The 9,986-nt window shown below is 43.1% G+C and overlaps 1 protein-coding gene across 1 annotated transcript in view; it reads left to right on the top strand.

Moving 5' to 3' along the window:
• The first annotated feature begins 1,413 nt into the window (after positions 1–1,413).
• Positions 1,414–9,986, top strand: part of BPIFC (BPI fold containing family C) — a 34,947-nt gene continuing 26,374 nt past the window's right edge. The window contains exons 1-3 of the mRNA XM_016148040.2: positions 1,414–1,511; positions 1,922–2,013; positions 8,208–8,331. Of these exons, the coding sequence (XP_016003526.2) occupies positions 8,214–8,331 (118 nt within the window). The 5' untranslated portion in view covers positions 1,414–1,511; positions 1,922–2,013; positions 8,208–8,213. The remainder of the gene's footprint in view (positions 1,512–1,921; positions 2,014–8,207; positions 8,332–9,986) is intronic.

The raw sequence follows: 9,986 nt of genomic DNA, 5'->3' as shown, positions 1-9,986 counted from the left end.
CCAGACCCACTAACCCATCTTTGCTGTTCCCTCCACCTTCCCCTTCAGTGCTTTGTCTGCCTGACTTTTAATACTCAGATCTCGACGCAAGGATAGCCTCCTCAGAGAAGCCTTCCTGGATCATCCTAACACAGTAAGCACACCTCCCCCAGTTACATCGCTCTACCAATTATAAGACCGCCCTTCCCCTTATTTCCTTCATGGCACACGTTACAATCTATACCTTTAGTTTATTTTGTTGTCTTCGCATTTATTTTATATCTCCACCTGCTAGAACATAAACTCCATGTGGACAGAAGTTCTGTCTCTTTTGTCGAAGAGGACCTTGCGCACGGTAGGTACTCAATAAATATTTGTTGATTTAATGGATGGATTAATCTATGCTGGCTGACAATGAATGATTCTATGAGAAGAGTGTGTGCAGGCTCATATCACCATTGATATGACCACATATTAATGAATAAAATTTTTCAGCACTTTACAGTTTCATGAGCACATTCTCACATGGTATTACTATGGTCTGACTGTCCATGTCCCCCAAAATTTATATGTTGAAATTTCACCCCGCACAGGCAATGGTATTAGTAGGTGGGCCTTTATGTCATGAGGTTGGAACTGGCGTAAGGGACTTAGTGCCTTATAAAAGAGGCTCCAGAGAGTTTCCTGGCTCCTTCGACTACATGAGGACACAGCTAGACATCACCAGCTACGAACGTGGAAGAGGGTCCTAAACAAAATGTGACCATGCTGGCACCTCGATCTTGGACTTCCCAGCCTCCAGAATGGTGAGCAATAAATTTCCCATGTTTATAAGCTATGTGGTCTTAGCATGTAAGCTTAGCTTAGTTTAGCTTAGACTGGTCTATAGTATTTTGTTATAGCAGCCACAATGAACTAAAAGTTACCATTTTTTTTTTTCACCAGAACCTATCAAGGTAGATAGTATTTTTATCCTCATTCTACCCCTAAGAAAATTCAGGTTAAACAGATAAATAAAACTGGAGGTACACTAGATAAGGAAACTGATAAGTTTTCAGAAGGGCAGACAATGCCAGGTGAACATCCTGGTTTTTTTTTTTTACTAGGCTGACCCATCTTCCTAGTTCTCCTAGAACTGTCCTGGTTTTCATACTGAAAATCCTGCATCCTGGGAAAACCAGGGCAATCGGTCACCCTATCTTACCCAGAAAATTGTAAATAAGACATTAGATACTTCATGCAATCAGATCCCTGACCATCTAAAACGCGGTGACTAAACCACGAGGGATGGGAGTGGGGATAGGGTTTAGAATCTAAAGATATCAAGTTGCGTAACACGTAGTCCAGGAACCCACCCAACTTCCTTCAAAAGAATGCTGGGACAGGAAGTCACTAACAGCGTTCTGAAAAGGAACAGACGCGGACAGATGCCATCTGTGGCCTTACCCTGGAAGGTGAAGATGGTAACTGGGTCAGCCTGGTTATCAAGCCTCATGCTTTCAGACTGAATCTGCTGTACTGAAGTCCAAAAGGTATTCCGAGCAGCCAGTAGTGGAGCTGTCCGCTGCAGGCACCCTGCCCTGGAGAATCTGGCTTATCCCCGGAAAGGAAAATTCTTCCTTTCAATACAATTTGACATCTTTTTTTAATACATTAGCGTTCTTGACTTAATCATTCTGGTAAAATAGCCATAGCAATTTCGTGTGTGTGTGTGTGTGTGTGTGTGTGTGTGTGTGTGTGTGTGTGTGTGTGTGTTGCAGGGAGGTAATTACTGCATAGGTGGCATTGTCTGCTTATCTAGGTAGAGACTATAGTGTTCATTCATACCATTGGGTAATTGAAGTGAAGCAATGATGTATCATATTTTGAAAGAGGCATTAAAAAAAAAAAAAAAAGTCCACCACCAGGTGAATCAGACTTAATTACCTTGTCTTTGTGGCAGCTGAGTTCAGGGCTCAAGTGGAGAACACATCGACTTCAAAGGCGGAGGGAATCGAAGGTGCTCCCCAGCTTTGGACGCTTCCTCTGCTTGAGGTAAGAAGCGTGAACAAACTTTCAGGTCCCTGCCAGCACACGCTCACCCGACGAGGATTACCGTCTCTCCGGAGATGTCCCAGATCTGGTAGGACACCCTGCGTGGCAGCTGTCACATGTCCTGAGTTATTACTGTCTGCCTCTGTTTTTCTATTTTGTGTATGTGTTGTTTATGTCACTCATGCCCACCCAGAAGACTCGAACAGCTCTAAGGAAGAAAAGAGAATGGGTTGGGACTACACGTTCAGTTTTGCCAAGTTCAGTACTGTTACGAGGGTCTGGACCTATTTTTGCTCCCATTTCAATGGGGAACTCAACACAGTGGCAGAAAATTCTAACTTGACTCTTAACCAGTATGGTTAGGATCAAAGAGCTGCTGTTATCTCTACGCGCTGGGGCCAGGTTTTGAACCACATCAGTGGCCAGGACCCTGCCACAGAACAAATGACCCTCCCACTTGCCTGAAGTGTTTAACTTTTTTGTGTTAAGTGTGGAGTTTGGGGAGGAAAGACTTAGTGTAAATTTTCAAGGCCCTTGTCATTAGAGATGGTGATATAAAACCAGATGTGTAGACTGACTCCCTTGAAATATTCTCCAGTTCTTTCCATATTCCATACCTGTGGATTTAGACTTCTTACATACATTTTGCCTTAACCATTAGATTGGAATGTGCTTATAGTCTAAGCTTTTAAACCAATTGAACTTAATTTTTCGACCTTTTCCTTTGTTTTAAAGTCTATATTCATTCATTCATTCATTCATTCATTCATCACTTCCTACATCCAGCTTTTCCAGAGTCCGTCAAAGCTCCCCTCCGTGAGCGGTAATGGCAAATTGATCTCTCTCAGAAATTTTCTCAAGTGTATCAGTTTTCTTATTTCTACTCATCAGAATGGCTCGGGCAAGGGCCATCTAATCTAGAAGTGTTGTTCTATCTGTATATCGGTATGGAAATGTAGTGACTTCAGAGGCTTTGAATCTTGGAAAGAAGCAATTCTTCGTTAGCAACCAAACAGGTAACTTGCTGGCAGAGTTTTTAAGTCATTTTGGATCCCTCCTCTTACCAGGCAGCTCGCCTTGCCCTTACTTGTCAGCTCAATTACTTAACCTTTTAGGAGTCACCTCCTTGCTTGACAAGGTTTCTTTCCTCCCCAGCCTATAAATTATCATCCTAACTAAACAATGCAACCGAAAGTTACATACAATCCATCCATTTATAGCCTAGTAATTTCATTCACCTATAAAATTTTTAGAGGAAAAATATTCTTTTCTATGTGTAATTTTGAGTTTCTGGCTCTCCGTCAAAGTAGACTACTTTGGATACTTTCTTTAACCAAGAAGAGAAAACAGGTTTTTGTTGCTGGGAAGGAATTCATGACTTCATTTATACCCAAGAAAATACAAAGGGATTTGCACTTTGGTGCTTGAAAATTTCCAGATGCTTAGTAATTTTTTTCCACATGGAAGACAACATTGAGCAGCTCCTATTTAAAATTCCCAAATGAAAATGAAAATTCTGGCACTTATCAAGTCATTAAATGGAAAAAAAAAATTGTAAACATTAGAATTAGGAGCCAGAAGAATGAGGTTTGATTTCCAGACACCTACTTACTATGGGATCTCAGGCAGGTCATTCAGAGTCTCTGAGCCTCTGTGTCTACAAGTCCAAAACAGAGGTAACGTCTGCCTCAGAGAATCGTCATGCACTTTGGCGATGGTAAATAAATACAAACTTATTATTTTAGTTATGATTCCGAGAGCAAGTAATATCTCTGCTTTGGTTTATCGTGCTTTGTCACTGTAGAAATGAAGACCTATTTGTATGCTGGTTTGATTTTCTCATTTTTTTAACCCTGTTCTAGAACCTTTCTTAGTTAACCAGGATCTTGTAAGCTAGTCTGTTTGTCAGTTAGCAAATATTTATTGAGGTCCTATTATGTGCCGGGCAGAGATAATTTCTACCTTAATTTGCATACATACACTCTAATAGGTATAAATTTTTTGCGCTACCATCCTTTCCCATTGCTTTCCACTGCTGTGAAAATGTTTTCCTCTTTTGAAAAATCCTGCCTTGGCATGACACATCCATTTACAATTATTCGCCTACAGATATGAGCATGACTACACGTTAGCATGGCCTCATCATTTGTTAACATGTGGAAATACGTTTTTATCAGTTGGTGAATAGCCACTAACCTGTTGCCCTCACTCCCATAGTCCCATTCGTCTCTGCTATCCCCCTGTATAGAACCCCTCGACCACCCCCCCCCCCAGGTCGACTAAAGAAGGCCTGGCACAGATAGCAACCGGACCTAGTTCCTGCATCCATTCTGAGTGTAAGGTGTTGTTAATATCACTCTGCCTCGCAGACTGTGGAAGAGTTCACGCTTGCTTATCCCACTCCTCAAATTTCCTCCAACCCTCAGATCACTCATTGCCTGGCCAGAGACCCTTCTCTCCTACCGGAGTCCCTTTGCCTTGGCTCTCACTCCCATTCCTCTGTGCTTCTCCTAGTATCATCTGCACCCTGACCATCCTCAAGTCACCCCTCCTTAGCTCCGCCCCCATCACCACTGCCCAGGTTCTTTCTGTAGATTGCCCTGTATAGCTCAAAGCAACTCCATAGGACTGAAACAACACACTGAATGCATAGGGCCATAGCAGTGTTAAAATATGAGAACACCTAAGTATTAATAGTGAATAGTCACTACCCTGAGTCCTCCTCACCCCACTCCCAGTACTCCAGCCACACTGGCCACTCCTCCGAGACTGCTGTCCTCCCCGTGATCCAGTACGTGCTCCAGGACTATGGCCAACATCTGTTCTGATGGGAGTGTGTGCTCTACCAGTGTTTAGATGCCTTTTTAATCACCTCTGCAAATAACCATAAAGCAGAGTGAGGTAAGAGCTATTCCTACATTTGTGAGTCATTGATTCATTCTACCAATACTTATCGATTGCTCACTGTGTCCAAGACACTGAACCAAACTCTAGGACTGCCAAACCAAATGAGGTCTGTGCCTTCCTTGTGCTTAAATTCTGGGAGGAGGGACAGACAATAAGCAAGAAAATAAATGTATACACATGAATAAATATATATGTTGACTGAGAGTTCAGAAAGAAATGAGATTAGCTTACAGATGTCAAAATGGCTTCAGAAAGAAGATGGTGTTTAAATAAACCTTAAGGATACAACATTTCTGCAGGTCTAAGTGAAGGGGAATGACATAAGCATAGGCATTGGGCAGGAAACACGGCATGTGTCTAGGAGCCAGGAGTTCAGTTTGTCTGGTCAGTGGGGTACGCAGAGAGGGCTCCTGGGAGATCAGGCGAGAAATGGAAGCAGGTTGACTGAGGCAGCCTCTGTTCACACCTGAAGGTGGACTTATGCAGTACAGAGCAGACAGGTAAAGACCCTCGTTCTCAACCTCATGGCCCTCCAGCAAAATGTCCACATGAGCGTTCACTAATCTGAGCTTAGGTCCGCTGTATGAGCCCAGCAGTTTGTGCACTAGACAAAATGCCAGCCCAGGGCTGAGTGGGGCAGCCGTTGCTTTTCCTGCCAAGCTAGATCCACTGGTGTGGGGTTCTCCTAAAACACTTTCCACTGGCTTTACTTCGTACCGGGCCACCTTTTCTCATTTCACACAAAAGCCCCAGGGAGGACGCAACAGCCCTGCTTGGACACTCCCTTTCCTGGTCAGGCTGCTCTGTTCCTTTCAAATAAATCCTCTAGGACACCCCTTTGTCTGCGTCACCCCATTCCCACCTCTATGGCCTTACCTGTAAGCCCACAAAACCCCCTTTATCAAACTTGTCACTTCTTTTACCCAAGCACCCCACACCCTCCCTTACAATGACCTTTTTTTCCTCCATCCAGGTTGCTCTTGAAGCCTTCCCCTCCCCACCCCTCCTTCTGCTCCCACCATTTCCTCTTCCTTGACCACCCCCACAGATGCTTCTCTGATTTGTTTCACGTTTGTGTGTTAACTCAGTGGGTATCTATCACCTATGGGTCTTTGGCATGTGTGAATGCAGCAATGACAGCTTACGCAGACTGTAAACTCCTAGAACTATAAATAAGACCTGTGGATGTGTTACTCACTTAGCTGTCATTAAAAGTAACCCGTGTCACTGTTGCTGTTGGTACCTGTGCTTCATTCATCAAGGAAATGGGGTGCCATTAATTCATTGAGTCCATGAATTCAACGAGTATACATTTAACATTTAATATATGCTGAATGCTAGCAATATAACAGTGAAGAAGATGTGGTCCCTCTCCTTGGAAAAGGTTTTATTTTATTTAATTAAGATTTTTTGTGTATCTGCTATGTGCCAGGCATTGTACTAGACTTCGGAGAGATAAGAGTAAGACACAGTGCCTGTGATGAAGAAACCGATAAGCAAAGACAATCACAGCCCCAGATGGTAAACATTTAGATCAAGGACTGCCCTGAGTGCTATGGGAACTCAAAAGGCAAACCTGGCCTACTTTAGAGTCTTGAGGAAGAGATATTCATTCATTCATTTTTTCATTCATTCATTAAATCAGTCATTATTTACCCATTGCCTACTGTGTGCCAGTTGCTATTCAAAGTGCTGAAGTAATGAAATCCTTCCCCATGAAGCCTAAAAATCCCAGTAGGAGAGATAGACAATGAATAAGTAACAATAGACTATTAGCATGATAACAAGTATCTTGGAGAAAAGTAAAGCAAGGGAATGCATAGTGAATATCAGGATAATGGGGTAAGGGGTCCTCGTTTTGTATAGAATGGTTAGGAAAGGCTTCACTAAGATGACCTTTGAGATAACTGAAGAAAGTGAAAGGCCTATCTGGAGGATGATTGTGTCGGGCAGAAGGAGCAACAGGTGCAAAGACCCGGAGACACAGGCTGCTTAAAATGTTCAGAAAAAATCAAGTCAGTCAGTGAGGCTGGGACCAGGTGAGCGAGGCAGATGTGTTAAGAAAGGAGCTCAATGAGGAGACAGAGGTCTGGGGCAGGGCAGGGTCTTGCAGCTGGCAGAAGGGCTTTGGCTTTTATGCCAAGTAAGACGGGGAACCACCGGAAGGCTTTCCGGGGGCGGGGGGGGGAGGCAAGATCTCACTTAAGTTTTAAAAGTCTTACTCTGGCTTGACGTGGGGAAGAGTCAGGAGAAGGCAAGGGCAGCAGAGAGACGAGTAGGGAGGTGATTGCAAACATCCGCATGAATGGTTGGAGGTATAGTGGTGGAAATGGTGAGCCTACCTGAAAGCTCAGCATGTTTCAAATGCTCAGATGGATGTGGAGCTGGTACTGGAGGATGCAGTCACCAGACAGAATGTGGGTATGTGATCTAAAGGCAGAGGGAAGGAATGGGGGGAAGGAGGAAGAAAGAGAGAGACAGAGAATGTGTACGTATATGCGTGTTTACATTGGAGGGTTAAACAAAAAAGCTCTCAATCATGAGAGAGCTAGCAAATAGAGCTCAGTGCAGCTGCTCAGAACACGTCCACCTGTACAGGACAGGAGGGCTAGGAGCTTGGAAGAAGTTAGGAGCCAGTTGTGAAAGGCTTTGATTGCCATGCTGAGCTTAAACGCTGTCCTGTGGGCAAAAGGGAGCCATGGAGGGTCTTTTTGCATGTGGGTGATTACCTTGCATCCACTGAGGCCACCTTTCTAAACTACTACTGACTTATTTGTGCTAAAACTATCAAGAATTTTTCACCCCCACTCCAGTATCCTTCCCAAGGCATATCCCAATCATTACATTTACTGTAAGGGTCTTGTATTATATTGTGTTGCATCATACTGTATTGTGTTATAATCATCTGTGTGTATGTGAATCACCCACTAGTCTGTGGGAAGCAGAGGTCGGGGGCACACATAGGTTATCTCTACATCCTCAGCACCTAGAACAATGCTTTGGTGTGTTCAATAAATGGAAGGAAGGAAGGAAGGAAGGAAGGAAGGAAGGAAGGAAGGAAGGAAGGAAGGAAGGAAGGAAGGAAGGAAGGTCGAAAGGAAAGTCGAAAGGAAGGTCGAAAGGAAGGATGGATGGAAGGATGGAAGGATGGATGGATGGCTGGATGGATGGAGTGAGTAAGTTCTAGAAGTCAGCAGTGAAAATGAGAAAGCCTAGAAATGCTGGATAGTATTTACCAATGAGAGCGTCAAGAATAATCAGGGACAATAAACATTGGTTAATTGCAGATACATATGAAGATGGCCCAAGTTCTCTGGGGATATTTCCTCCTGTGGAATTTCTACATCTCATCCACTCAGACCATTTACCCTGGAATCAAGGCGAGGGCTACTCAGCGGGCTCTGGACTATGGTAAGTTGGATACTTTTAGAAGCCAGGCTGTAGCCCTTATAGATGGAATCTGTAGGCCAAACGCAGAAGCTCATACTGAGCTGTGTTATGACTCATAGACAAGCTCTACTGAGTGGTGATCCAGTCCCTTATGCAGAAGCTGGTAAGATGGCTGGGAAAAAGTATTGCCTAAAAAATAATCATCTTGATGGGAGGCATATCCAAATACAGCCACAGATTCATATTCATTCTCTCTCTCTCTTTCTCTCTCTCTCTCTCTCTCCCTCCCCCATCTCCGACCTCCACATGCATACACAATAAACATTTCAGAGCTCTAAAAGAGAATGCATTATAGGATAGAAGAATTTGAAGTAAAAGCAATACCTTAGAGTTTCAGAAGTGGCTTGATTTCAAAAGAGACTTAAGAGTCCCCTAAAATTGTATGTAAAATTGAATGGGGATGACGATCGTGCATTTTTCTTCGGAGAGGTTCTCTACATTTATTAGATGCACAAAAGAGTCTGAGATGCTGAAAGGTTAAGAACGACCCCTTTAGAGTTATTTATAAACCCAAAGGGGAGAGAAATATTGGACTGAGATTTTCTTTGAGCTGTATTGGGGTGAGGGCAGATTATGTAGAAGAAAGGGGCTAAAAACCCAAAGTATATGGGCCCATTTTTCTCCTGTAAAATTTGGCCTAAGAGTAGCTGAAGATAGGTTGACATTCACTAATGTTTCATGTTACAGATAAAAAGAGGGACCAAGAGATTTTATAACTTGCAAGGTCACACAAGCTAGAATGCGACAATGTTAGAATTCCAACCTAAGCTCTCGGGTAGTGCCTTTGGTTCAGGCTCTACACCCTTTATGTTCTGTCTTTATATTCCCATGTTGTAATTTTCCTCATGGTATCATAAAAGATAAAATCTGTTCTTCTTTATCTCGAACAAAGATACAATAAATGGAAATGAGCTTAAGCTGCAAAGTGAGGGGTAAAGGCAAAGGCTCCTCCTTGAGGAGGTTAAAATGAAAAGGTCACTCTTCGTTACTATGTAAGTAACTTGTCTCAGGCCCTTTAATGTGACAAGGGGCTCCCTGAACTCAGAGACTAATGTGTTCTGTGGTGCTACCAGATCAAGACAGGTCTATTCTTTAAGAAACAGCAGCAGTTTCTAACCTTTTTGGAGTCCTAGGATCCTTTGAGATTCTGATGGAAATACAGAGCCTCTCCCCTGAAAAATGAGGTACATATGCACAGGTACAACCCACTCACAATCTTTTTTATTAGAATTTCAGAGGTTTCAAGAGTTCCCAAAGGACCATGGATCCCAGGCCAAAAATTCCTAGGCTTAAAGATTCTGAGAGTGGGGACAGGAAGGAAAATGTGGAATTATTTTCTGGAACTGGCTATAATAAGACATGGATTCTAGAGCCAAATTACCCATATTCTACTATTGAATCCCCCAGTTCTTTGCTAAGTGACTTAGGGGAGGATTGACCTGTTTGAGTCTCAGTTTCCTCATCTGAAAAATGTGGATAATGATAATATTTTGCACTTTTCCTATCACACTGTCTTGTGTGATAGTACGCTTTGTCCCTGGCCACATAATGAAAATCTCTAATGCTGTTAGTTCTAGGGTACTGAACAATTTCATTAGCCCCTCTAAGCAGGGACA

The sequence above is a fragment of the Rousettus aegyptiacus genome, unplaced genomic scaffold (genome assembly GCF_014176215.1).
Source record: "Rousettus aegyptiacus isolate mRouAeg1 unplaced genomic scaffold, mRouAeg1.p scaffold_m13_p_2, whole genome shotgun sequence".
Lineage (NCBI taxonomy): Eukaryota > Metazoa > Chordata > Mammalia > Chiroptera > Pteropodidae > Rousettus > Rousettus aegyptiacus.
Note: the sequence above shows the minus strand (reverse complement) of the source record. Positions and strands in the feature narration are given on the sequence as shown.